The sequence below is a fragment of the Aspergillus versicolor genome, assembly GCF_001890125.1.
Source record: "Aspergillus versicolor CBS 583.65 unplaced genomic scaffold ASPVEscaffold_10, whole genome shotgun sequence".
Classification (NCBI taxonomy): domain Eukaryota; kingdom Fungi; phylum Ascomycota; class Eurotiomycetes; order Eurotiales; family Aspergillaceae; genus Aspergillus; species Aspergillus versicolor.
Window position 1 is genome coordinate 192525 of NW_024467533.1, and position 26219 is coordinate 218743.

The 26219-nt window shown below is 52.4% G+C and overlaps 9 protein-coding genes across 9 annotated transcripts; 3 read left to right on the top strand and 6 right to left on the bottom strand.

Annotated features, from left to right (window-relative positions):
* Nucleotides 1-43: 43 nt before the first annotated feature.
* Nucleotides 44-2030, bottom strand: ASPVEDRAFT_139371 (uncharacterized protein; the record flags this gene model as incomplete). The annotated part of the gene is made up of 8 exons (XM_040807574.1): nucleotides 44-514; nucleotides 571-618; nucleotides 677-964; nucleotides 1020-1111; nucleotides 1181-1237; nucleotides 1285-1366; nucleotides 1421-1699; nucleotides 1755-2030. The coding sequence occupies 8 exons, from the start codon at nucleotides 2028-2030 to the stop codon at nucleotides 44-46; spliced, it is 1593 nt and encodes a 530-aa protein (XP_040671737.1).
* Nucleotides 2031-3199: 1169 nt separating this feature from the next.
* Nucleotides 3200-4549, bottom strand: ASPVEDRAFT_87298 (uncharacterized protein; the record flags this gene model as incomplete). The annotated part of the gene is made up of 2 exons (XM_040818030.1): nucleotides 3200-4322; nucleotides 4383-4549. The coding sequence occupies 2 exons, from the start codon at nucleotides 4547-4549 to the stop codon at nucleotides 3200-3202; spliced, it is 1290 nt and encodes a 429-aa protein (XP_040671738.1).
* A 429-nt stretch (nucleotides 4550-4978) lies between these two features.
* Nucleotides 4979-6738, top strand: ASPVEDRAFT_45404 (MDR family NADPH-dependent oxidoreductase). The gene has a single exon (XM_040813279.1). The coding sequence runs from the start codon at nucleotides 5225-5227 to the stop codon at nucleotides 6299-6301; it is 1077 nt and encodes a 358-aa protein (XP_040671739.1). The 5' UTR covers nucleotides 4979-5224; the 3' UTR covers nucleotides 6302-6738.
* ASPVEDRAFT_309353 (carboxymuconolactone decarboxylase family protein) lies at nucleotides 6495-7571 on the bottom strand. Its single transcript, XM_040810405.1, has 2 exons — nucleotides 7245-7571; nucleotides 6495-7191 (listed from the first exon to the last, which is right to left on the bottom strand). Exons 1-2 carry the CDS (start codon nucleotides 7368-7370, stop codon nucleotides 6688-6690), a joined length of 630 nt encoding a protein of 209 aa, XP_040671740.1. The 5' UTR covers nucleotides 7371-7571; the 3' UTR covers nucleotides 6495-6687.
* A 1465-nt stretch (nucleotides 7572-9036) lies between these two features.
* Nucleotides 9037-16970, top strand: sidE (nonribosomal peptide synthase SidE; the record flags this gene model as incomplete). The annotated part of the gene is made up of 5 exons (XM_040818070.1): nucleotides 9037-9467; nucleotides 9518-12183; nucleotides 12268-14779; nucleotides 14853-15647; nucleotides 15706-16970. The coding sequence occupies exons 1-5, from the start codon at nucleotides 9197-9199 to the stop codon at nucleotides 16968-16970; spliced, it is 7509 nt and encodes a 2502-aa protein (XP_040671741.1). The 5' UTR covers nucleotides 9037-9196.
* Nucleotides 16971-17266: 296 nt separating this feature from the next.
* ASPVEDRAFT_199514 (glycoside hydrolase family 43 protein) lies at nucleotides 17267-19478 on the top strand (the record flags this gene model as incomplete). Its single annotated transcript, XM_040809288.1, has 10 exons — nucleotides 17267-17636; nucleotides 17685-17790; nucleotides 17840-17982; nucleotides 18033-18117; nucleotides 18165-18225; nucleotides 18274-18390; nucleotides 18438-18486; nucleotides 18541-18717; nucleotides 18767-19329; nucleotides 19372-19478. Exons 1-10 carry the CDS (start codon nucleotides 17341-17343, stop codon nucleotides 19476-19478), a joined length of 1704 nt encoding a protein of 567 aa, XP_040671742.1. The 5' UTR covers nucleotides 17267-17340.
* A 167-nt stretch (nucleotides 19479-19645) lies between these two features.
* ASPVEDRAFT_87303 (uncharacterized protein) lies at nucleotides 19646-22913 on the bottom strand (the record flags this gene model as incomplete). The annotated part of the gene is made up of 3 exons (XM_040818032.1): nucleotides 19646-21179; nucleotides 21239-22391; nucleotides 22442-22913. The coding sequence occupies 3 exons, from the start codon at nucleotides 22911-22913 to the stop codon at nucleotides 19646-19648; spliced, it is 3159 nt and encodes a 1052-aa protein (XP_040671743.1).
* A 425-nt stretch (nucleotides 22914-23338) lies between these two features.
* On the bottom strand, nucleotides 23339-24276 carry ASPVEDRAFT_32316 (sulfotransferase family protein; the record flags this gene model as incomplete). Its single annotated transcript, XM_040810593.1, has 2 exons — nucleotides 23339-23554; nucleotides 23608-24276. 2 exons carry the CDS (start codon nucleotides 24274-24276, stop codon nucleotides 23339-23341), a joined length of 885 nt encoding a protein of 294 aa, XP_040671744.1.
* Nucleotides 24277-24411: 135 nt separating this feature from the next.
* On the bottom strand, nucleotides 24412-26208 carry ASPVEDRAFT_309418 (NAD(P)/FAD-dependent oxidoreductase). Its single transcript, XM_040810407.1, has 4 exons — nucleotides 25830-26208; nucleotides 25495-25784; nucleotides 24869-25448; nucleotides 24412-24822 (listed from the first exon to the last, which is right to left on the bottom strand). The coding sequence occupies exons 1-4, from the start codon at nucleotides 26074-26076 to the stop codon at nucleotides 24548-24550; spliced, it is 1392 nt and encodes a 463-aa protein (XP_040671745.1). The 5' UTR covers nucleotides 26077-26208; the 3' UTR covers nucleotides 24412-24547.
* Between the last annotated feature and the right edge of the window lie 11 nt (nucleotides 26209-26219).

Genomic DNA, 26219 nt, shown 5'->3' on the forward strand with positions numbered 1-26219 from the left:
TGCCATGGTATAAATCAGGATCATCTACAATAGAAGGTCCACGTCAGCAAGGACAGTAAACGGATTTCGAAATAGGATACATACACTGCTTCCAGATTGCAGAGTCAAAGTCGCCAGACGGGTTGTAGTCGTCGATCCTCGCATCCACCGCCCGGTCCACCTTTGTCACTGGAATCACCGCAGCACTAAAGTCGAGGACATTGTAAACACCCGTGTAGCCAGGGTAGATGCCATCCGAGGGCTTGTGGGAGGCCGTTGGGGTTGCAGGAGCGATAATGGCATCCACGGGCCGGCCGGAGCGAGTCTGGTCGGCCGTCGAGTTCCAATAGCTGAGATAACGGGCCTGATAATCATACTTGGCTCGTTGGTTTGCCCACAGGTCATTCACCGTGCCAACTGGGAGATGGCCCAGGGCCTCTCCGTAGGACACTGACAGCTGGGGAACCGGAGGCTCGCCGCTTTGCTGTAGGGTTTTGTGGATATCGATTCCGCCATCCGCAGCAAAAGCATTCCACTGTATTCATAGTTATGATTAGAAATGGAGCGTGCAAGAAATAGAGAGATACATACCAATATCTGGAACGCCTCCGCATGGGGAGGTGGCGTCCACTCAATCACCTTTTGGCGAGTTAGCATGTGCAGGACGGCCTCTACCCAATGGAACAATGGAACAAACCTCATACCCTGCCGCCTTCAGGGCCTGGACGGTCTCGTTGATTGCTCGAGTTACAGGAGGGTGCGGCTGAATGACACCGTCGGTTCTGAGCACGCCAAAGGTCAGGGTTTTCGAAGCCACACTCTGTCGAACCTCGTCCTCCGTGTCCACACGCCACGGTAAATGGATAACCTTGGGGTCGTGAAGCCAGGGCTGACTAGAGAGAATACTCTGGGTTATTAGTCGAAGGTCCGAAATGGTGTGGCCCATCGGGCCAATAACAGATGGAACAGTATCGTGGCCCTCCATCTTTGCCATTACTCATCAGCCAGCACTCATATATCGTTACGATGAGAGTACGTACGCTGTTCGCCACGTTTAGGTACGGCAGTCTGCCGTGGGACGGCTTCAATCCTGATATGCCTGTGAATGCGCACGGTAAACGGATAGAGGCGCCTGCAGAGAGTCGCGCGCACCGCGTATCTGGTTAGCTCGTATTGGATGCCCAAGAGTTAGAAGACTAACCAACGTCGGAGCCGAGTCCGAGTATGCTTCCCCGTAAGCTCAAAAGAGCTGCCTCGCCTAATTCAATGTTAGCCAATGCAGAGCCCTGGATAGCCATCACGTACCACCAGAGGAACCGCCCGAGGAGAGCAGTCGGTTGTGGGGGTTCGTGGTGTAGCCAACAATGTTATTGTTGGTCTCAATGCACTATTGCAAGTGTAAGCATCTGTCTCCAGGGCTCCATCAAATCTATTAACTTACCATTAGACTGGTCGGAACATTGGTTTTGGCGAAAACAATTGCGCCCATGTCCTTCAGTGCCTTCACCACCCACGACTCAGTTTCCTCAGTCTCGACCTTGCCCAGCCATGCGACATATCCTACTGATGTTTCCGCATCCTTTACGCGGAACTGATCTTTCAGAGAGATCGGCAAGCCATGGAGGGGCCCAACAGGCTTCCCATTGACGCGGAGATACTCGTCAAGTTCCTGCGCGCGAGCCAATGCCTGCGAGAATAGGACCTCACTGAGACAGTTGACCTGCCATTATAGTCAGCTAACACGCTTACATCTGGTGAGGGTTCTGTGGACTTACCAGCTGATGGGCAATGGTAGCACGGTGGCAGAAGGCCCTGGTCACATCTGTAGCGGACAAGGCGCCGGTGGCTAGCTTGTCGACCAAGGCCGCTGCCGAGTGATTCTCAGTGATATCCAGCTCACTCGTCGAAAGGAACTGCTGAATATACTGTGTTACGTCCTTTTGTTCCTCGGCAGACGGGACATGTTTAAGACGAAAGTCCGCGGGCAAAAGGGCATCTAGGGTATCTCGCTTGCGCTGGGTGATGGACTGCCAGGAGTTTGTATCCGCCATATTGAAAGCCTGTCTGTTCTAATCAAATCGAGTGAAAGTAAAAGGACGAGGAGAGAAAAGTGAAAGAGGGATGGGTCTGATCGATGATCATTCCTCTTGCCCTTTCTGACAGCACTTTTATACTCGTCACGTAGCTGATCCACGACACTGAGCAGCCAGTCTTATTGTTTGCTAACAATAGCTCATTAGCCATCTCATACCCATCGCCAGTCGAAATGACGATCCGCGAGGCCAGTGTGTTATGAAGGACCCTTGTCCCGAGGGTCGTCAACTGCAAAATTACCATATCGTCTGGGTAAACTGCAAAACGAAAAGGCCCACAAGGATCGTGGCACGGATGCGAAGCAACGGATAATGTCCGCTGTGGCAAAGCTTAGGATAGCCATTCTGACGGGCTAGAATAGCATTATTGCGACATTTGGTCCATCGTGGGTGCAATTCTTCATGATCTCGTATACTCCACAGGGCTAAAAATAAGGGAAACCTTCACATCCCGCGGATCAACGGAAGTAAGAGATGATTGTACTTCTGCAGCGATATCTTGCATGTGAAAAGTCCACTCTCGCTTAACCTATCCCCAGATCTAATTGTCTCGCGTGGATGTCTCCATGCTTCATAGTTCCTGTCGCCACCATTGCATTCGGCGAACTTTCCTAGGTCGAGCACATGGGTGGATGTTACGGATGAACTGCTACCGATTGCGACATGTCTACTTCATACGAGCAAAACTAATGATGACAGATGGCCAATGTCTAGGGTTGGATGTAACACGCGCAGTGGCTTGGAAGGGCTAGATTGACATCGAAGCTCGAATTGGCAGCTTCCATGCGGAACGTGGGTGGGGAAAAAAAAAAGGAAATCTGTATGGATATGCTGCTAGAGGTTCGTGTTCTTCCAGCTTGCCCTTCGTTGGACTCTCAGGGAGAACCTATCCAAAGGGAGGTGAGTACTCGTAGTAGGCGGCCTCAAGGGCGAGAAGTAAACAGCCATTGCAATAAAACATAGGACGTGTATTCAGTTCTATTCTTCTATATTAACCAAACAGCACCGTGTATTATACCTGGATGGCCAGTACTGAGACTGGCCATTGTTTTCCCTAATCATCACTTCTACGAACGTTTTTTATACCTGCTTATGCAGCCCCAAACAGATGTCGATACTCGGCGAGCCTAAGCCTTTACGAGAATGGCAGAGTTCTTTGATATCCTGGCGACAACAATGGCAACCCCAGCCACCACAACAGATGACGCGCAGAACAGCTGCACTCCAAGCCAGCTGCCAGAGTGCAGGATTGCACCAGCAACGGGTGTTCCCACCAGTAGACCGAGACCAGCAAAGCAGAAGTTCATGCCCATTCGTGTTCCGACGACGCTGAGACTGGGCGACAGACTGACAACAGTGGTCGGGGGCAGGGAAACGAAGGTGCCAGAAAAGAAACCGTATAGGACACAGAAGACGATAATGCCCGCGGTGCTGTCGATCGCAATCCAGCAGTAGGCTAGCAGCGCGGAGATGAAGGAGCAAGGGAGTAGCATGTTCAGAGGCCCAGTCTTGTCAGCCAGGAAGTTGGGGATAATTCGACCAAACGCAGAGCCGGCATTCATGATAGGGAGCATGTAGAAAGCCAAGGATGCGGACATTGGCGTCTTGTTTGTGGCGTATGTCTCGATGTAGAAGAAGGGGATGTAGAGGCCCATGAAGCCGAAGAACTCCCCGACGCTGAACATGGTAAAGGGAATCTCGCGGAAGGCCTGGAGTTCAAATAGACGACGCTTCTGCGGAGGGAGAACGCGCACGCGCATGACGGCCATGCAGATGAGAAGCATTCCCAGCATGAGGAAGGCGATGACCCGGGTCGCCCATCCAAAGCCGATTTGAGGCTCGAGGCGGACGAAGATGATAGGGTAGATAATGCCGCCCAGACTGCTTCCAGACGCCGCAATGCCCGTGGCGAAGGACTTCTTCGTTGTAAAGTAGGTGGACACGATGGCCACGCTGGGAACGAAGAGGCACCCGCTGCCCAAACCGACGCAGACACCCTGAGCAAGCATCACCTGCCAGTACTCCGTACACAGGCTGGTCATGAACATGCCAAAGCAGACAAGGAATGAACCGGCTGTCAGGAGAACATAGAAGTAGCCAATGTCGAACAACGGCCCCGTGGCGACACCGATTATGAGGAGGAGACACGCCTGGAGTGAACCAACCCATGAGATGTCCGAGTCAGACACATCTCTCAACAGGGTAGACTTGTAGTAATGCTGATAAACGCCAAATGTGTTGACCACACCCCTGGCTTGCCAGTCAGTAACCGAAGGCCAAAACAGATAGAAGGAAAGCAAGAGAACTGACCAGGTGTTGAGGAAGAGAAGAAACGAGCCCAGAACCTGCAACCAGGCCTTGAGTCCGCCGTTGGGAATCTCGCTGGCTGGGTCAGGCTTTGCAGGAGCAGGTTGAGTCTCTGGCTCAGGGACGCCGTTTGGGTGCGCCTCCTTGGCCTCGATATCCTGTGAAGACATCCTGTTGGTGTGTTAGGGTTGGTGTACGAGACAGAGGACCAAGATCGAGCAAGTCAGCGAAGCGTCTCGAGACCTTGGAATCCAGAACTGGTCTTTTCTTCTACCTGGGAGCTGCACAAGGCAATATTAATTTCAGAGACAGGGCATGCAAGAAACAAAACCCATTTGTCAGCCGGTATGATCGTTAAAGACGCAACAGGGTCTGAGTTAGCACCCGGCGACGAGGATCCACAGGCTTAGCCTGCTTATGCAGTCCTAGACTCGCCTTGTTTTGGCTTCTGCGCCTCGGTGGTTGCATCGCATATCAGACTAGCTGGCCAGGCCCTGTAAGTGGGCCGATCTGAACGGGGGTGTTGATCGTGTAGATTGATGGCTGCTCCACCAACGCCAACACACAGCTTGTATTTCTAAGCGAAAAGTACGTACGACTGTGGATCGCATCCATGAAACACAAGGTCCAGTTTTGACACTTCGGCATCGCCCGCTCGGTTGCAAGATGGCCAGAACGGCCCCATCGGGGTGGAATATTCCCACAGCGCGCTGGAGGGAACTGAATGCCGATGCGAATTGCACAAGCAACGGATATAAAACGCCCCCTGAATTCATTGATCTCACCCAATTGGCTCTCTACCTTATCCTTCCAGCCTCTGACTCTTGAAATCAATATCCCCAAAGATGTCTCGACAGACTCTTACCTTTCGACAACACTCGTCTGAACCGGCCAAGGTTGCTCGCTTACACCAGGAGAATGGCCAAAGCCACGAAGATCAGCTGGGCCCCGAGGACGTTCACATCCGCTTCCTGGCGGCGCCCATCAACCCGCAGGACCTGATGGTGGTCGCTGGCAAGTATCCGGTGCAGCCCGAGCATCGTCACGCAGGCGAGCCGATTCCAGGCTACGATGGCGTCGCTCGTATTGAGCGGGTCGGATCGGCCGTCAGCGTCCTCGCGCCGGGCAATCACGTCGTCCCTCGCGCTCACGGGCTGGGGACATGGCGCTCCCATGCGACGGTGCCTGCGCCGTCTCTGCTTCGCGTGTCGGCCACGCTCGACCCCATTGCTGCTTCTCTGCTGAAGATGGGCTGCGGGCCTGCGTATCTGCTGCTGAATAGCGGCGCCCGCGAGCTCCGCCCGGGCGACTGGGTCGTGCTCAATGCCGCCACAGGCGTGATTGCGCAAATGACAATTCAATTCGCTAAGCTACGCGGGTGCCATACTATCAGCGTCATCCGCGACCGGGATGATGTGGACTCGGCTCGACAACAGTTACGAGCCCTGGGTGCCGACACCGTGGTGACCGAGTCCGAGCTGGCTGCCCCTGGTGCGGTTGCCTCGTTGGCCGAGGGCAAGAGGATTAAACTGGCTCTTGACGCCGTGTTTGGCGAGTCTGGCGAACGTCTGGCGGCGTTGCTCAGTCCTGGCGCCACCTACGTGAACTACGGCTCCCTGGGAGGTGCCGTGGGCGCGTCCATCCCCCTCACGCAGGAGCTGCTGTTCTGGAAGCAGATTACGTTCAAAAACTTCCGGCTGTCACAGGCACTGTCGCAATACTCTGAGCCGGAACAGGAGGACCTGCTTGGGTATTTTGCGGATCTCTTCGAGAAAGGCTCGCTGCAGACGCCCGCCGTGGACCGTGTGGCGTGGGAAGCGGGCCCCCGTCTGGAGGAAGTTGTGTTGCAGGCGTTGGACGACGCATCAGGTCAATCGAAGCGATGCGTGGGAGCGAGGAAGAAAGTCTTTCACTTTTCCTAAACCGGCATGTATTTTCCTGCAGAGTTGTGATACTTTTCGGGGGCGTGCTGGGAATACGAGGTGATCGTCCACGAGGGATTGATGGCGTTGCTTGTGTACATCCTTTAATTCGCTTGTTGCTCGCTAAATAAAGCTTAAGCAGTCCTTCCTATAACACCTTAGCTAAATGAAATCAGATCCAAAGATTGGAGGGGCTAGTGAGCGAGTCGCGCAATCCGTATTGATGTCTGGTTAGGGCTCAATTAGGAAGTGGTGGGTCCCCAGGACGATGCTACAGCAAGAAAGATACACATGAACTGAAGGTGGAATCACGTAAAGAAGAGCTGAGTTGTGGCATTTCAGAGGAGACTAATATCTAACTTCAAGCCAATAGATCTTCCACCAGCTTAGTCTGTATACTGATTCTCCTTTTCGATAGCCGGTCCATTGTACTTGCGCAGAATATCCAACAGTCCAGGGATGGGCTCGTCAAAGTCGATCTTGCAACTATTCATAGTCCGCGCCAGAAAAGCATAGATGCTCTGAATGAAGAACAGCTCCATAAGACCCGTGTCGCCGAAAACCTCCTTAGCCCGACGGACCTTTTCCTCAGGCACGCGGTCCTTCAGGCACAGGTCCTCCACGATGGAACTTATAAGGCGCTGGCGGTCTGTAAAGAGATCGGGAGAAGATAAATCGCCACTGCGGAGGTGCTTCAGGTGCTCGTCCGTGAAGCCAAAGACGCGGCCGACGGGCTCATTCACGTCCCATTCGTACGGTGCATCCAGTGTAGCCGCGGTTCGCAGGACAATGGTTTGCCAGTCTCGAGAGCGCAAGGTGCGCTCTGGCGACCATGAACAGGTCAATAGCTTCATAAAGGTGGGAAAGAAGGCGGGCGCATTGGCAGTCAGCTGGAGAAGTCAGTCCAACGTGGTCAATGAAGAGAGCTAGGGATAGCACGTACTTTGAAGATGTTACGCTCAAAGGGTAAAGTCTTGAGAGCTGCTTGAACATCGCCTTCGGCGGTGCTTGAATCAACGTAGGGGACGATGTGCTCGTTGGTGACCTCGCGATTGTCCCAGGATGCCATGATGAGAAGTCAGACCGATTGAAGTATTGATCCAATAACAAGTTTGAATGTAGAGGTGAAGCTGTCGAAGCAGATGATATAACTCTAGAGATGTGGGAAGTGTCCGATATGAGGGAGATGAGCTACATATAAGAAATCGGCTCCAGGCCCCTATTGCCAAATGTCGTGTCATACAATGAGATAATTACAACGATATGCTTCGCACAATACCCTCTGGATTGTGCAACAATCTATAAATAGAGTACTGGCTTGACCAGTAAGTATGCAGTAGAGGCCATGTGCGGCCATAGCGGCGAACCCTTGAAGCGGCATCCCACGCCTGCCCCCTCTTTGCAACTTGTATTTTTCAATTCTACCCGGCTGTACGGAGACTAGTTTGTGCCTGGTTATGCAGGGATCTCTTCTCCATAAGGCGAACTCTGCAGGCCGAAGGTTTGCCGTGCCTTGCTCGGGGACCATGGACCCACCATGCAAGGTCTATGGACAACAAACGACCATTATGGCCCTTCGTTAAAGAAATATGGTGTAAAAGAAACAGTGATGCAGAACAAGACCAGCTTCAGATCTCGTATTCGCGATATCGCTGTTGCATTAGTTGTTTCATTTCAATTTGCCGCAGTGGACACAGACGTTGACTCTATACGTGAGCATGGTACCAGTCGCAGGCCATGGCTCGACCATTCGCCATACCATGCTACATCAATGCCTTATTGAGAGGCCTCAATGGCATATGGTTACATTGAAGCCGCAGTCATATTCCGCGGACACTCAAGATCAACATTGGGCTGGGCCAACGCAGCCATGTGCTTTCCTTATGCCCGAGAGCTGGAGAGTGGAAATTACGCTAGCTATATCTGCAATATCAAGTAGAGCACTTTTGGTAGCACTTTTATAGCACTGTCCGAGCGCAGCCAACATACACGCTGTACTGTGGTGCCATGCCAACCTGTTGTTGCTGATAATGGCTATAAAAATTGTCCAAACTGACTGGGAAATGGCCGTAGCACCGTTCCTCACATGAAGCGTATTAACGGACGTAGTAGAATACCTACGCAGCATTGACCACATAGTCTCTTCAGTATATGGTTGTGTCATTGCAGGTCAATATGACATGGAACTCGCTCCGAATCAAAAGCAGTTAACGTCAACAAGCCACCATATGAAAACTTGATTCGCATATGTTGCCCGTCACGGAAGTTGCAAATACCACGCCCATTCGAGGATGTAACTGTGTATCCCTCTCTCATTATCACCTCTCCCCGACTACTCGTTTGCTTTTACCTTAATAGTCTTTCTACATTTTTATTTACTATTTTAGTACCATTATATACAGTTCCACCGGCTACCCAGGTACCACATGGGACGGCAGAAGAGATAAAGAAGAAGAAATGTAAAAATAAAAACTAAACAGTAAAAATAAACCAGCCAATAAGAGAACAGGAAAGGCCATGCGTATTAAACCAGAATGCCTCCAGAAACAGTCACTCCTGACCCACCTGGGTGTAAACGAGCAATCGCCAGGATAGAGCCAAACACTGGCTAAGAGGAGAGTAATGGTCTTGGAAGCCTCGAAGGGCCTATAGGAGATAGACTAGCCCTGGTATTTCTTGTTGGCTATCAGAGAAATGAATGGGATTAGCAGCTGAACCTATATAAATGAGCATGCCTGCACTGTGTGAATGAAATATTTGTCTCATCCAAGTCGATAAACTGGGCAGTCTGGTTCCAAGCCCTAGTATTGTTCACTTTGGCCGATGCCCATTCTCTCTTCCTTTCTCTTCTTTCCCTCTTCTTTGTCTGCCGCCTGCATCCTCAAGTAATATACAATGGCAGCCATAGAGCATAGAAATATAGACCTGTGGTCGACAGATCCGTTTCGTCAGGTGGAATTCCTCAACGAACCGCAGGACAACTACTTCGAAGACGCAATCTCCGCCGCTGATGATGTCGAGACAGAAATACCTGCTTCTCGAGCCCAGGTCCAGATCCTCCAAGACGATACACTGCAATGGTGTCAAATCAGCCTCGTGCTTCCACGAAGCCCACCGCCCACTCTTGACCAGATCCAATGGACTTGGAAGGCTCTTACCTCCCATCGTATGTGGCCTGATCATTCTGATACTTGGACAGTTAACTGAAGTCAACAGATGCGTGCCTGCGGACTGTGCTCCATGTCGATACACAGTCAGGGAACGTCTACCAGCGCGTTCTTCTGCGAGGCTCCCAGGTCGAAGCGATAGAGGATCCCACCTGGACTCCACAGTCATCTGTTCCTTCAACTCCAGGAGTGTGTGGAATGCTCACTGGCGACCAGGCACGATTGACAGTGTATCGGTACCCCTTATCGCCGCACCATCGGGTGACGCTTCATGTGCACCGTGCTATGGTGGATAGTAGCTCGCTTAGCCTTATCAAACGCGACTTCGCTTTGTTATACTGTGGACTGCCCCTACCAGAGCGCACCCCTCTGACATACTACTTAAAGCAGCACCTGGAGTCCAAGGATGAAGCTATCAGCCGGGCCTTCTGGAGTCAAACCCTGAACGATATCCCCGCTGGTACGCATTATGCTGCGCTTTCACCTAATGCTGGCAGCCGGCGGGCTACCATTTCGATGACATTAGGCGAGAACTGTGCTACAGGACTAGCACGATTGGAAGTGGAATGTGGGTGGCCCCGTCTTCTCCTTTTTGAAGCCCTGTGGGCAACCGTCCTTCACTATCACTCTGGCTCTCGCGATGTCATTTTCGCTGGAGTTCGCCGGGATGCTGGCTTTCCTGGCGTGGACACATGCGTTGGCTTCCTGGACCAGACGTATCCAGTCTGCGTCTCAGTGGAACCAAATGAGACGTTCAGCAAGCTGTTCACCAAGCTGTGCGATTACCATGCATCCGCTTCGTCTCACGCATACCTTGGTTATAAAGAGATCACCAGAGGCCTGCCTAAGCCTGTCAACACTGTGATCACATACTCGCCCGGCCTTAACGGTCCTACAACGGCTGGGCAGCTTATGGGATTTCCTATGGCGGTATTCATCACTGGCACTACCCCGGTACAGATTACCTGCTGTTACAGCAGTGAGATCCCCAGTGCCGACGCTGAGGTTGTGTTGCAGCACTTTGCCCAAGCCATATCCAGCGCCGTCCGAAAATTCTATCTCCCTCACTCCCTCGTCGGCCACATCGAATTGGCCTCTGAGGAAGAGAAGATGAGCCTCATCCGTGGTGCAATGCAGACATCTCGAACGGGGCATCGACCATATTCTACCATCGTCGAGCTTTTCGAACAACAAGCTTCACGGATACCGGATTCGGATGCAGTGCAGTTCGAGGACGAAAAAGCCATCACATTTGGCGAGTTGGACGTCCAGGCCAACCAGCTCGCTCGACTTCTGGGGTTGGTACGCGGCGAAATAATTGCTGTCTTGATCGACCGCTCAACCACTCTAATAGTGACGATATTGGCTATTCTCAAGGCCGGGGCTGCATACACAATCCTTGATCCCGATGGTTCAGTGGACCGTAATCGTCAGATTGTTGAGAGCTGTGACGCGCCGCTGGTGCTGGCCAATCGTGTCTATTGTGGTAGCATGCCCAAGGCGCAGCCTATCGAGGATTGTCTTTATAACTCGACAACCCTGGATGGATCGAAGCTCGCGCTGGATCTGCAGCCAGAGGAGCGTTGCTACGTTATTTATACATCTGGATCTACCGGCGTCCCAAAGGGCGTTGTTATATCCCACGGAGCTGCAGCGACTGGCATGCAGTATCATTCCCTGAATGGGCTTCAACGATGGCTTCTCTTTTATAGCCCTACCTTCTCTGCGGCCCAGCGAACCATGTTGTCTACTCTCATTCACGGCGGCACGCTGCTCCTTTGCAGCAAACAGAAACTCATGACTTCACTTGCAGTGGTGTTAAACCAGATGCGAGTGGAAGCCCTTGGGATTACGCCGTCCGCCCTATCCATCCTCGAGCCGAAACAAATCCCAGATGTCAAGCAGATCACCCTGGTTGGAGAAAGGATACCCCATGAACTCGTTGATATCTGGTCGGACAAGGTGCATTTGCGCAATACCTACGGCCTCAGCGAGTGCACCCAACTGAACTTCAGCAACACGCTAAATGCCGGAGGCAACCCAAGGATTCTAGGACGCCCGCTGGATACAACGCAAGCATACGTACTGCAACCCAGCACAACGGACCTATCCCCCATTGGTGTGATGGGCGAGCTCTGCCTGGCCGGACCACAGCTCGCCTCGGGCTATCTCAAGGACATTGAGCAGACGGACAGGGTCTTTATCCCGAATCCATTCGGCACTGGAAGGCTTTACCGCACGGGAGACGTGGCTCGCGCTCTAGCTGATGGCTCGTTCGAGATTATCGGCCGCATCGACTTCCAAGTCAAGATCAACGGCCAGAAGGTGAACCCAGCTGAGATCGATGCCGCGCTCGTTCAGCACGACGATGTCGTCAGCTGCGCAACAGTCGCGCTCACCCACTCCGGTGGACTGCGCCTGGTATCCGCCATCGTCCTGAAACCTGGATCATCGTGGTCTGCTGTGCTCCCATCGTTGCGGCAGCATGCCTCGAAGGCACTCCCGAGCTACATGGTACCTTCGTTCTGGATGCCGTTGGACGCGCTGCCCATGACGAGTAATGGCAAAACGGACATCAAGAAACTAGAAAGAATGGCTGAAGAGCTAGGCGTCGCAGGCTTCGCACAACTGGACGCGGCTGACCAGGGATCGAACAGCAGGCTTCTGGACGAAGTCGAGGTTAAGATCGCGGGCGTATGGTCTCAAGTTCTGGGGGTTCCTTTATCGGCAATCGGACTCACTCATTCCTTTGTGAGACTCGGTGGCAGTTCAGTGGATGCCATCAAGGCCATCTGGGAGCTGCGTAAACGCTTCCTGGTTCTGGAACTGACCACTCTGCTCGACGACACTTCCCTAGAGGAGGCAGCAGCTCTTGCGAATCATCAGGACAGTGAGGCTGCAGGCGATGATCCAGATCCTTTCTCACTCATCGACGAATCCCATGAGCTAGTTAAACAGGGAAGTGCTGTTGACGCTTACCCAGCAACGCCCGTGCAGGAAAGCATCCTGGCAGCATCGCTGCAGCTGGACGACGACCACTATGCGTATCAGCGGGTCTGGGATGTGTCTGGGCTGGACAAGGGGCAGCTTCGCACAAGTTTCGAGACTGTATTTGCCAGAAGCGACATTCTGCGGACATCATTCACACCGCGTAAGCGTGGATTCATGCAGCTTCTGCGCGCGGACTTGGCCCTGCCCTGGGTAGAGCTGGACCAGGAACTTGATGCGTATCTTGCCGCGGACAAAAAGCAAAGACTCTCGATATCCGGGCCCATGGTCCGCATTGCCCTTCTCTCTGAAAGGTTCCTGGTAGTCACCATGCACCATGCGCTGTTTGACTTTTGGTCGCATCGATTCCTGTACGACGACGTTGCTGCCGTCTACCGTGGGATGACTCTGCTGCCCAGACCCCCGTTCAAGCGTTTTGTCAAACACATAGAAGGGCTGGATAGGAGCCAGAATGACGGGTTCTGGAAGAGCTATCTGTCCAACGTTGAACCTACGCAGCTTAACACCGCTCCCGTGGAGGAGACCAGCACGCTCTCGCAGACTCTACCATTTGACCTGCGCAAGGCATTGCAGCCCCATGGTATCTCAGCCGCTACGGCAATTTATACCGCATGGGCCCTGGTTCTTTCCAAAAGGACGGGCAGCCAGGATGTATTGTTTGCGACGACACTCTCTGGCCGCGAGACAGCCGTGCTGGACGTGGACCGACTTGACGGGCCGACACTCACACTGGCGCCGCAACGAGTATCCGTGAGCCCAGAGGACTCGCTGCTGGGCCTGATGCGCAGTGTTGGCAAGGGACTGCTGCAAGTCATCCGATACAGTCCGCATGGCATGAGAAATGCCCTCGCGGCCGCGCAGCTCCGTCCGGACTGTATGGACACGATGGTCAACATCCTCATATCTCCCGATGACCAAAACAGCGAAACAGAACAGGTTTTCCGACCTGTTGGCCCACGGCCGGTGTGGCAGTCTGAATTCACCACTCTCGAAATCACGGACGTCGGAGGCCAGACCAGCGTGATGCTGACGGGGAAGATGGAGCAGCGACATGCGCAGTTCGTCCTCGATTCATTCTGTCATACCATCGAGGCCATTGCCCAACATCCGGGTCAGGCTGTCGAGACACTCGCCGTGATGGGCGACAGTGAACGAGACTTCTTGTCCAACGATCTATCGAACCGGGCGACACTTCATATCCCGACACAAGAGCTGTTGCACGCTGCCTTCGAAAGACACGCCGTTCAATCGCCGGACGCCATTGCCATTGACTGGGATGGAGAGAAACAGGTTACATATGCGCAGCTTGACCGAATGGCGAACCAGATGGCGCATCTGCTCACGCAGGGCTTCCATGTCGCGGTCGGTGATATCGTGCCCTTGATGCTGGACAAGTCCATCAACACCGTAGTCGCTCTTCTCGGTGTGATGAAGGCTGGTGCAGCGTATGTGCCACTGAGTCCTGATAACCCGTCAGATCGTAATTCCTTTATCATCAACGAGGTCCAGGCCAAAATGATCATTACCGAGACCCAGCACTCGGCGACGATCGGGGTAGACGGCATCACGCGGCTGTATGTCGACGAGGTACAGCTGGCCGACTTCCCATTTGATCGCCCCAACATCGACATCTCCCCCGACTGTCTTGCATATTTGATATACACATCCGGCAGCACAGGTATGCCCAAAGGCGTCAAGGTCCCTCATCGAGCCGCAGCAGCAGCCGTTGTGAGCATGGCCCATGTCGAGGGTCGCCACCACGGGGAATGGCGGACACTGCAGTTCGCCAACTACGTGTTCGATGCATCAGTGCAGGACTTTTTCAACACGCTCAGCACCGCAGGGACGCTGTGCATGGGCCCAACAGACAAGGTGCAGTCCGACCTACCGGGTGCCATCCAGACCATGGCGGCGCGCCAGTCAATCCTCACTCCGACAGTGGCCCAGCTCCTCAATCCTGAGGATGTGCCTGGATTGGAGACTCTGATCGTCGGAGGTGAGCCCCTGACCAAAGCCGTCATCGAGAAGTGGCTCCCATATTCGCGGATCCTGAATGTTTACGGGCCTACCGAGACGTCAATGGTGGTTTCGACCAAGGCTGTCACCACCGCGGAACGGCCTAATAATATCGGTGCACCGTTTCCAACGGTAATGGCATTTATTCTACAGCCCGATGGACTTGACCTTGTGCCGTATGGAGCTCCTGGAGAGCTGTGCATTGCAGGCCCGCAAGTCACAGACGGATACCTGGCTCGAGATGAGCTTACTGATTCTGTTTTTCTACGCAACGAGCTGTTGAAAGGTATGTCCTTCGTTTCCTTCGTTTTTCAAAATTCATCTATTTTGCTTTTATTTTTTTTATGCTAATTCTTTAGTGGACCGGATGTATCGCACCGGGGACCTGGCCCGTTGGCTCCCCGGGGGTGAAATCGAGTGTCTGGGCCGCAAGGACAACCAGGTCAAGATCCACGGGCACCGGATCGAACTGGGAGAAATCGAGCAAGCCATTCTACAGGCTGGGATGGTGCAGAACACAGTGGTAATCCCATTGAAAGTGAATGGGAAACCGCAGCTGGGGGCCTTCTGCATCTTCAAACCGTCCCAGTCCACCGAAATCCAAAATGCTGCGCAATACCGCGACTTGATCAGCCAGCTCCGGGGCCAGCTGACAATGCTGCCTTCATACATGATTCCAAAATATGCTTTCCCCCTGGGGGATCTACCCAAGCTGCCGTCGCGGAAAACAGACCGCAAAGCCCTAAAAGCACAGGTGGAGGCAATGGACGCCCTGCAGCTGAACCAATACAGCCTCGAGTGCGAAGTGACCAGCCACGAGGTTAGTCCGGTTGAGACAGATGCAGAGATTGCATTGGAGGAGCTGTGGTCCAAGGTGCTTGCCGTTGCTCCCGAGAGTATAGGTAAAAGGGCCAATTTCCTGGCGCTTGGTGGTGACTCTATCGCGGCCATTAGTCTGGCCAGTCTGGCTCGCGGAGCGGGCTACACCCTCAGCGTGAAGAATATCTTGAAGGCTCCGAGATTGGACGCAATGGCCATCACTATGCAAACGGCTGATTCTCCAGCTACTACTGTACTGAGGGTGTTTGAGACCCCCTTGTCCGTGACCCAGGCTGTGCAGGAGGCTGAACTACGCTCCGATGACGTTGACTACGGTGAGTACAGAATACAATTTCTATCTGAGATGGAGGAATATGTACTAAGCTCTACTAGTATATCCTGCGCCCCCCGGCCAAGTCGAGTTTCTAGAGCAGGGCCACCGGCCAGAGCAGATGTGGGTGCTCATGGCAGCCCGCCGGATGCCGGTTGATTTCGACCACGCCAGCTGGGTTAACGCCACGACCAAGATGACACAGCTGGATGATATCCTTCGTACATCGTGGCTCCGAGTCTCCAATGTCGAATGGTACGGGGTCGTGCTGAAGCAGGCTTCTCCCAACATCGTTGTCGCTCCCTGTGGAGACGACGGGGAACGGGAGCAGTTCCTCGAACGGTTCTGGGAACAGAGATTCGCATTCGGAGAACCATTTATCAAATATGCAATCCTTACATACCCAGACCAGACCTGTGAAGTCGTGATCAAGATGGATCACGCCGTGTACGACGGCACCCTCCTCCGCATTTTCGACGACCATTTCTCTGCCCTCAGTCGCGGAGTTCAGGTCCCAGAGCACGGCCAGTTCCGTGACTTTGCTTTCAGCATGTACCAGTCGGACCGAGAGACAACGAGAGATTTCTGGAAAAAGACACTAGCTGGCAAATGCAACCGCTTCCCAGAATGCGAGACGCCCAGGATCACAGCCTCGATCAAAAAGCTCATCTCGACTGACTTGGACACTATAGCCCGCGCGACAGGAGTTACCATCCCCATTGTCTTCCAGGCCGCATATCAACTATGGCTCAGCCAAACCACTGGAACGCCGGATGTGAGCTTTGACTACCTGCTTAGCGGACGCAACGTCGACTTGGGCGCGATCGACCCGCAGACAGTCAACGGTACGCTTGCCAACTTCCTGCCGGTGCGTAGCCTTGTATCGCCATCGATTACGCTCGATGATTACCTGCAAGAGACACAGGACATGTTCTGGGCGATAACGGAGAACGGCAACATTGGGCTGGACGAGATCTACTCGGCGGCAGGCGTCTCACGGCACGCAGCGGGGAACCGATCGTTGTTCCTTTTCCAGCCTTTTGAGCCCAGCACCAAGAGCACCAGCGAGAGCGAGAATCTCCGCTGGCTGGTCATGGCCAAGTCTCAGGTTCGCATGTTCCAGCCGTACGGCCTGGTTGTTGAGGTTGCGAGGGCACTTGACAGCCAGCATCGATTAACAGTCATGTACGACCAGGAGGTGTTTAACGCGGACCAGGCCACCAATATTGCGGAGCATATCATGTACGTTGTGGAGATAATTGCGGAGTATGCAAATAATCCCCGGATCAGCCTGCAGAAAGTTCTTCACGCGTCCAGCCAGAGGTAGTTGGCTTTGCACTGTCGTGTGTGAAAATTAGGGAAATGGGGTTCATGCTTTTTATTTCTTCCATTTATATACTTCCGTTTTCGAGTTTATAATTAGTAGATACTATTCATAACACTAATTCTAGTCTAGTAGTTCGCTAACAAGCGCGCTAAACCATGAATATATCGATCATCGGAAAGCATTCGGCTACGAGGCACTATGACGTTGTGCCTGCATTCAGGCTGATATACTTATTGACGGATAAATAAGTGCCCAGAATTCCTCCAGCGGGGTCAATTGCCGGACAGTCACTATTAGATATTCCGAGGCTCTACGCAGTGACATAAATAGCTCCTTGATCAGCAATGTCCTGCGAGAAGTAACCTACACCATGTTAGTGACCTCCATCCCGGCCCTGCTTCTGTCCATAGCAGTCACAGCCGCTGCCACATCTCCAGAGAACTCGACCTTTACCAATCCCATATTGCCAGGCTTCCATCCCGACCCCAGCTGCATCTTTGTGCCAGAATGGGACGACACGTTCTTTTGTGCGACGTCCAGTTTCCAGGCCTTCCCTGGAATTCCAATCCACGCCAGCAAGGACCTGCAGAATTGGAAGCTCGTTGGAAATGTTCTTAACCGACCTAGTCAGCTTCCAGATCTTGCAAAAGTCGATAGTGCAACGGGGTAGGACACCCTACTCCAGCGAAGATCGAGGGCTGACTAGAAAAACAGAGGACTTTGGGCACCGACTCTGCGATACGAGAATGGGACCTTCTGGGTAGTCACCACGCTGGTGTTTGATAATTTCGCTGCGAACGACTCCTCGAGATGGGATAACGTACGCACGCAAAACAAGGCTCCTCAGACTTTTTACTGATGCTACTCAGATCATATTCAAGGGAGAGGATCCTTACGATGAAGCCTCATGGTCGGAAGCCGTGCATTTCGATTTCAATGGATACGACACGTCCCCCTTCTGGGACACCGACGGGCAAGCGTATATGGTTGGATCCCATGCCTACAAAGTATAGTGAGTAGTCCAGTCCTAGACCTTCAGCTCGAAGTCTAACTTGATCCCAGCCCAGCCCTCCAGCTTGCGAAGATAAACCTCGAAACAGGAGAAACCGGGGATTGGAAGACTCTCTGGTCGGGGACTGGGGGAATGGTATGTACGATATCCTGCCGACTTTAACTGTACTCATGAAGTGTCAGGCACCCGAAGCCCCTCATATTTATCGCAAGGACGGCATCTACTATCTGCTGATTGCAGAGGGTGAGTACCTGCACTGGTGAAATCTTACTGAGTCTAACCTTATGTCAGGGGGAACTGGCGAAGGCCACATGGTAACAATTGCCCGATCGACAGAGAGTATATGGGGACCGTATGATGCCAGCCCAAAGAACCCGTTCTTAACGGCGGCAAATACGACGAACTTTTGTAGGTTGCCTACTGTTCTTGGAGAATTAATGCTTACATGTCCAAAGTCCAGACTGTCGGCCATGCAGACCTGTTTCAGGATGCAGGGGATAACTGGTATGGAAGCCCCGGTACAAGACAGCACTGATCTGTAGTTAATATGCGTTCTAGGTGGGCGGTCGCGTTATCAACAAGACAGGACCCTGCACTTCCCTATCATCCCATGGGACGCGAATCCGTTCTTACCCCGGTAACATGGAACCAGGGAGAGTGGCCGGTATTCGACGCGGTTGAAGGGCTGATGGGGGGATGGCCAAGGCCAGATCCAGCAGATATCAAGGGAGATGGGTTCGTTAGCCCGAAATCATTTACATTGGCCTGTCTAATGCATATATAGCCCATGGATCTCCGATGGAGATGAAGTCGACTTTGCACCCAGTTCATCTCTGCCACTGCATTTCACGTACTGGAGATATCCCCGTCCTGGTTCGTTTGTGGTATCTCCCCTGGACAACCCATTCACCCTTCAAGTCAAACCATCCAGAGAGAACTTGACCGGATATGATGGAGCGTCGGCCCCTAAGCAAGGACATTCGTTCCTTGGCAGAAGGCAAGAGCACACTTTGTTTACGTACAGCGTTGATTTGGATTTCTCCCCAAGTACAGTCGGCGAAGAAGCAGGGGTGACAGTCTTTTTACAACAAGACCGCCATATATACATGGGGCTGGCTTTACTAACTTTGAATGAGCTATACCTTCGCATCCGAGGCATGTCGAATTCCGACCTTCCTAGCCATCAGACCCCTCTACCACTGGCCTGGATTGGCGAGACACTCCATCTGGAGATCAAGGCATTCAACTGGACTCATTATTCGTTCTCAGCTGGACCAGCAAACGCAATTTCGCAATTAGAGACCCTTGCGTACTATCCAAACTCCGTTGTCAGCTCTGGATTCACCGGTATGCGTATCCCTACCTGCTTGGGCGTTGCTAACTCGCGAGTAGGCACATTTCTAGGCGTTTATGCCACGAGCAATGGGGGAAATGGATCCACTCCAGGCTACTTTTCGAACTGGTCATACATTCCGCAGGGCCAGTTCCTAAATTAACTCAGGACGGTAGATATGGAATCCAACGTTATTTGAATATATCTTAGCAGCGTGACAGTGAATTCTTACAGCCTTCTTCCTGCTCCTTCGCCGGACCCTGCTTGCATATATAGCCTGCAACGACTAGACCGGAGAGCATCTCGGGGACTGTGTTTGTATTATGTAGGCTATAGTCCTACTGGAGTACGCACAGGATGGATAATATGATAACATGTCGGCAGACCATTGCGAAAGCTCACGCGATTCCCCAGGCTCGGAAATGTTCCATCGGCCAGATGAACGTCTAAAATAGTGTATCGAAATCCCGGAACAAGAGAGTCCAGGTATTTCTCCAAGGCCTGAGGGTCCTGGCTATGTCTTGCCTTCTGCATCTCACGCGCACTGAAGCCAGGGACGGAGAACAGGCGATGGTAGAACCTGAGGAGTTGCCAGCGCTCCCATGCATTAGTTGCTGTGAATCCGTAGTCATATTCTGACTCCATGCTGAGAAAGGGCTCGCACTTGGACTTGAAATAGCGGGCCCCAATGAAGCATTCACAATACATGCCAGAGAGCGCGTGCTTGACCTCAGCCACCAGACGGTATGCCCCAAACTCGGCCGGGGGAGGCTTGTGTAGCGCGATCTGGTTATTGCGCAGTAGGCTCACGTCAATACCCTTTGTTTCCATCAAGTCCAAGAGAGTCTCTTTTTCCCAGGTATCGGCGATCTCGGCGAGCGTCGCTCCACTCTCTGCTAGGCTAATATAAGCATCTGCCAGCGCCTCAGTTTGAGCCCTGTCGGTGCAGTAGCAAAAGCCAAAATTGATCCACTCGGCAGATATCTCGGTTGGGATGTTGTTGAAGCTGCGGAATAGAATGGTGTAGAGCCGAGTTACTAATTGCTCAGGCCGATTTAAGAAATCCCAGTCGTCAATCTGGAACATCGATGCAGTGATCTGGACAGCTATTATCTGGTAAAGATACTGAGATTCCCAGTCTGGGATGGTAAGTCCTGTCGAGAGTCTCCGAGTATACCACGACAAGCACTGGTGTTCCCTGTTGCAAGCGCCTCCATACGACTTGCGCTCCAGGACCCAAGCTGCCGTGTATTTCCCCAGCTTCAGCTCATCGATCAGGCCCTGTATGAATCTTGGCTGGTGGAATTTGACGAGCGCAGAGTATATGCACATGAGGTTTCCAACCTCCCGTTGATTCAAGCAATGAACAAACCCAAATGCCCTGCACAGGTCATCATCGGCAAAAAGGCCTTCTAGTATCTGCGAATGGACATTCCCATCCCCCTGGTCCCCTGCTTCAGCCCACTGCCGAGCGAGTATCCTGAGCCGGTCGACCTCGTTTGGCCGATTGCTAACACAGCAAACAAATACGTGCAAGATCCAGTTCTTGCGCTGACAGGACCTTGAGCAGTACCTAACCAGACATGCAGAGCAGCGGTAGCCAGCTGACTTACCACACTGCCGACAGTTGGTATGATTCTGGATGCGTGTGGGCCGGGGTTGTTGACCACGATGTTCCAGGCCGGCTTTGGACCGCAGGTAATTCTCCTCAAGCACTTCCGCATCTTGGAGTGTCATGGTTGCCATTGGCGTCCTCCTCCTGGGATCCTTCGTACCATAGCTGACATCTGCATAGCCTGGGGTTTTGGGCAATTTGATGATCAGCGGTCTGTCACCCATCACAGAACGGCCCATGCCTAAATACCTTTCAAGGTTGTCAGTAGGTAAAAAGGGATTATACAGTCTACACCAGGGATCACGCACAGAAAGTCACGCGGCGATCGCTCCATGTTCGCATACTCTTTCTCCATGACGAGCTGCGCGGAGGACAGTGCCTTGGAAGATTGAGCACGGAGCTCTCGCTCCCGAATCGGATATACCTGTCCAAGCAGGTACTGGATGACATCCTTCAGGGTTACCAGAAGGCGATCTATCACGGGCTCGAAAGAAGCGCACCGTGGAACATCCCAGCGATGCAAGATTGATTCGTGCGTCCCTCGAACCGCAAATTTCCGGTGGGACTGGATGAACAGATAGCAGAATGCGCAATTTCGCCTACTGCAGCCGACGTAGGGATGTGCGCGTTGCTGCCTATCGGTAGGTAATTGGGCATCGTGATACTGTAAGGCTTGAATCTCGGCGTGAAAGTGATATTTATCTTGCTTCTCGTCCCATATGTTAGTCCATCTCTCTCCAGGGTCACTCAGATGCTTGGTCATCGCTTTGGTTTGAATTCCCATGTGTCTTGCCACTTCAATGGGAGTTGGTGGCCTTCCTGGCTGGCCAGGCTTGTTCTTCGGAGGTCTGTAGCGGACTGGCGTAATGGTGATCGATTTCAGAGTTGGAATTTTCTCTGCCGCGTGTACAAATGTTTGTATGCACCTGTAAACTCTGCCAAGGCGAGTGAGTGCATTTTGTGCATCTTTTTGCGCCGCCTTATCGCCTGATAACTGGCATTGGATGTAGGCCCTAATTGCAGCCCGCGTACGGATACCCTGCCACTGCTCGAATACGTCTTTCATAAGACATTTCACTGTATTATCACGGGCACTCTCCACCTTGTTTGACCCACAGAGGGTGTTAATATTGTCCATTATCCGTGAGAGAGGGCCATCAATGTTCGTAAGTGCCGCCGCGATTGAAGGCGCTTCAGGCTGTTCGTCTTCCCCAGTAAACGCATTGATAGGGATGTCATAGACAAGGTCGTGTGCATCAATCCAACTCCTACTTCTAGCCAAAGGGTATGCATCCGTAATAGATTTGAAATTGGCATTCATGAACGGAAAAGGCTGCGAAGTGGAAGGCATAGTGCGCTCGAATGCACGCTTCAGCCATGAGATGTACGTGTCGACGCGAGGCTTCTGATGGTTAAACACCAAGTCAAACATTGCAATCTGATCATCTTCAGAAGGAACCCCTAATGAAAGAAGTTAGACCAGGCCATAAGAGTGGGGTTCTTGTGCTTACCATTGATGGCCATCCTTTCCATGCACTTCTTCCACTTCTGAAGGAATATCTCATCCGCACGATCCAATCCTTCATTCTTCGCGCACACAATCTCGACCCATTCTTCTTCCTCGAATGGTATCATCATCGTAGCGGCAACATGTTTTGCATCCTTACCTCCTTGCCCGGGCTTCGACTTGTACCTTGCCAGCGTCTCTGCCAGCCGATCAAGTAAGTTGTTTTGTAACTTGGATATAGCTTGCTGCTTGTCGCGTTCGATGTCTAAGCAACACTCATCTTCCAAATAGTTTTGGTGATCATCATAGTCGTCTATATGATTGGTATCAGCATCTGGCTCCACATCCTGGTCTACTGCTTCTGGTCCTTCGATGGCATCCTCTGGCAGGCGGTTAACAATGAAGGATAAGAGACAAGTCGCATTGTCTAGCTTTGTATACCAGGAATTAGACTTTATTTTACGAGATCGAGTCATGTTGAGATGAGTTACCATCTAGACTGGGATATGAATATCCCGTGTTCGACATCTATGCACGACCCCTCTCACGGCATCGGGCGGCAAATGATCCGGCGTAATGCAGGTCAACAGCGTAGAAACGACTAACAGTGCAGTGCTGAAGTACTTTGGCATGGAGGCATGTTATTCTTGGCATACATAAATGCGCAGTCTGCCCATGATTGTGGGAGTAGAAGGCAGGGACCGTTCAGATACATGAATTGTAGACCTGATATCACAGTTGAAGGGATTCACTGGACAGAGAATAGCTATTTCTAATATAATTTATATCCGGTGGTAGTGCTCCACTATTCTCTATTCATATGAAGTGAAATTACGTGTCTGGAGTAGTGAATCGACATATTTCAACTCTCCAATTCAAATTCCATTCTACATATTCTATGTCATTTTAGGAATCGCTCAATAGTAATCTTCGGGATCTGTCCCTGCCACCACATCACGCCGGCCGCGGCAATCCCGCCTAGAGCCACTACGGTGAGAGTCAAGTTGCGCAGGCACTGAACGGAGCGCGCCTTCAGGAGCTTATTAGCATGCTCAACGTAATCGCCTGGATTATTAGTTCGGGGGAACGGCTCATCGGGAACAGGCTTGTCGAGAAACTATTTCTGTCATGAGCATAGTTTTGCGATAAAGCCTGGTCTCTCTCTCATACCTTGCAAAGAGGCTCCCAGCCATCCTCGATGGACCACTCAAGCAGGTTCTCCCTGGGGACCATACCCCGGACCATGTTGCAGTGGTCGCGATAGACCCACTTTGCGTTTCGCCGGATGCCATCTTTGGTGGTGGCGCTGTGAAAGATGCCTGGATATCCATTTCTCAAGTAAAGACTGTACAGCCAATGGAACTCTGCAGAGAACCACTGCATGCCCCATACAACCCACGATTCATCGATCGAGTCGACAATGGTGTTATTGATGCTGCGGTACCAGGCGTTTGTATCGGGACGCACGTTGAGGACCACTTTGGCGTCCGGGTACGCGGCGAGCAGCTCAGGCGCAAAGAACGCACACAACGTGTCAACCACTGCCTGGCTGTCACCGACGAGAATGTCAAACTCCGCGCTGGTAATGTGCACGTCGCCATCGCGAACACCACTGTACTTCCGCCGCACTAGCTCGGTACAGAGCTGCAGCTTGCTGCCATCTGGCTCAAAGACCAAGTCCCAGCCGTGATATGTTTGCAGGCCCAGCATTCGCAAGCCCACGCTTAGTGACTCGGTTCCGGTGCGCGGTAAGCCCAAGCAAAGCACCTCGACGGGCTTGGTGCGTTTGTGCGGAGCCGGCTTGGGGAATCCGTAGAGTAATTGTTGGAGGGCATACATTGCGCTTGAAAAAGGGTAAATCTAGCAATAAATTAAAAAGAGCCCTGAAGGAGTGGTGGATCTTGCGCAGGAGGAGTGCCTGTCGTGATGTCATCACGTGCTTGGTTGCTACGGTGGCATGGGGGGCCTAAACAGGCTCGTCATATCCAGTAAGGCTTTATTCTACTCCGCTGGATCCCTAAAACTGAAGATTCTTGCAGGGCGCGGACTGGCGGTCAGTGGAGGCTGCATCACAAATAATGATAGGTATTTCTGATATACTTTGGAGGGATTAAGAATCATCTACCGATTTGGCCGTTTCTACCACATAAGAAGCACTCAGGATCGTGTTCTCCTTGCTATCCAACCTCTCCTGCGTTGTCTTGAATATCCTGGGGATACCGGTCTGTTCAAACTCGACCCCGTTCAGGATCATCTGGGCGACTCCTTTTGCCGATAGAAAGACCTGCGGCATGCCATGGCCATTGAATCCAGCGACGACAAACTGACCTGGCTTTGCTGGAACCTGTCCGACGTGTGGAAGGGAGTCTGTAGTATATCCCATAACTACAAAGCATTAGTGTCCGTTCTCAATGGCAATCAAGATACATACTGCCCGTCCAGACCCGATCAGTATATGCCCCCGTATTCTCCCATCCATGGAAATACCGTTGCATGTAGCCGTCAAAGTGATGTGCAGCGACATCGATCAGACGCGAGTCATCCGTGTTGTTGTACCAGTTCTTCAAATCATGGGCGTATACAGATCTGGCGCCTCCAATAACGATACTCCCATCTGGCCGCGCAATGAGATACTCGTATATCCCTTCCCTCAGCCGAACCGTATACGAGGAGTCAAGTGTAGGGAGAGGCGGGTTAGGCGGATTCGGCACAACCGTGCGACTGCAGATGCCTCGAACAGGAACGATCTTGCCTGCATACTCAGGGGCAATGGCTCCGGTATACGCATTGGACGCGAACACAATGTGCTTTGCTTCAATTGAACCTCGGGCAGTGTTGACTGTCCATCGCCCTTCTGTGTCGGACTCGGATATACTATCAACAGGAGTATTAGCTTGTAGATTGGCGCCTCTCGCAATGACCGTCTTGAGAAGGCCAACAATGAGCTTGTACGGCCACAGTCGACCCGCGGGATAACTAAAACAGCCTTTGGCACCTTTGACGCCGGAGACCTGAAGATATGAGCAGTCTGGACCAGGAAGACGGAAATATATTCACCTTTTCAGCCTCCTCGCCAGTAGTATGCACAGCGGTTTTCGTAGGTCCCGATCCAGCAGCAATAAGTGCATCGTACGCCTTCTTCAGTTTCACATCATGCGTCTCGTCCAGCTGCACATCATGCGCCAGGGATACCTGCAGATCGCAAGCGATGCTTTCCAGCTTCACCAACTCCTCTATAGCAGTGAGATGTGCGGTCTCAAAGGCAGCCAGTTCAATTGCAGCGTCCATTCCATATTTCTCAGCGACGGTTCCGACGGCGTTATACACGTCTGGCTTTAAGTGGCCTCCTGCGAGAAGTTAGATCGTACTCTCTGGCAGTATAAGAGACCCACCATTTCGACCTGTCGCTCCAGAGCAAACCTGGAGTGCTTCGAGAATCACTATTGACGGTTTGGAAGACGGATCAGCCTGCGCCAGCAGGTGGTAGGCCGTCGATGCACCAGCGTATCCTGCCCCCACGATAACGACGTCGCTTGTCCCAGGCAGACTGTCGGTGGAACGATGGTTATCCAGGCCATCTGGCTCGCTGCGCCAGAAGGGCGTGATGCTATTTGGCACCGGAAAAGGCTTGGATGGCATTTTACAGTATGGCGAGAATCCTGAACAGAGGCGCAGTCCGCACGGAACGCGTTCTCTGCCTAGATTAAATCATCGCATGCCAAGTCCAGACCGACTCGTCTTAGACCAACAGTTGGAGTCGATAACTGTAAACCGGCCAGGTA

Coding starts and splice junctions, on each gene's coding strand:
- ASPVEDRAFT_45404 (XM_040813279.1), top strand. CDS start 5,225: ATGTCTCGACAGACTCTTACCTTTCGACAACACTCGTCTGAACCGGCC.
- ASPVEDRAFT_309353 (XM_040810405.1), bottom strand. CDS start 7,370: ATGGCATCCTGGGACAATCGCGAGGTCACCAACGAGCACATCGTCCCC. Junction 7,192..7,244: donor TTGAGCGTAACATCTTCAAA/GTACGTGCTATC, acceptor TGACTTCTCCAG/CTGACTGCCAATGCGCCCGC.
- ASPVEDRAFT_309418 (XM_040810407.1), bottom strand. CDS start 26,076: ATGCCATCCAAGCCTTTTCCGGTGCCAAATAGCATCACGCCCTTCTGG. Junction 25,785..25,829: donor TGGAGCGACAGGTCGAAATG/GTGGGTCTCTTA, acceptor AACTTCTCGCAG/GAGGCCACTTAAAGCCAGAC. Junction 25,449..25,494: donor CTGGCGAGGAGGCTGAAAAG/GTGAATATATTT, acceptor TCATATCTTCAG/GTCTCCGGCGTCAAAGGTGC.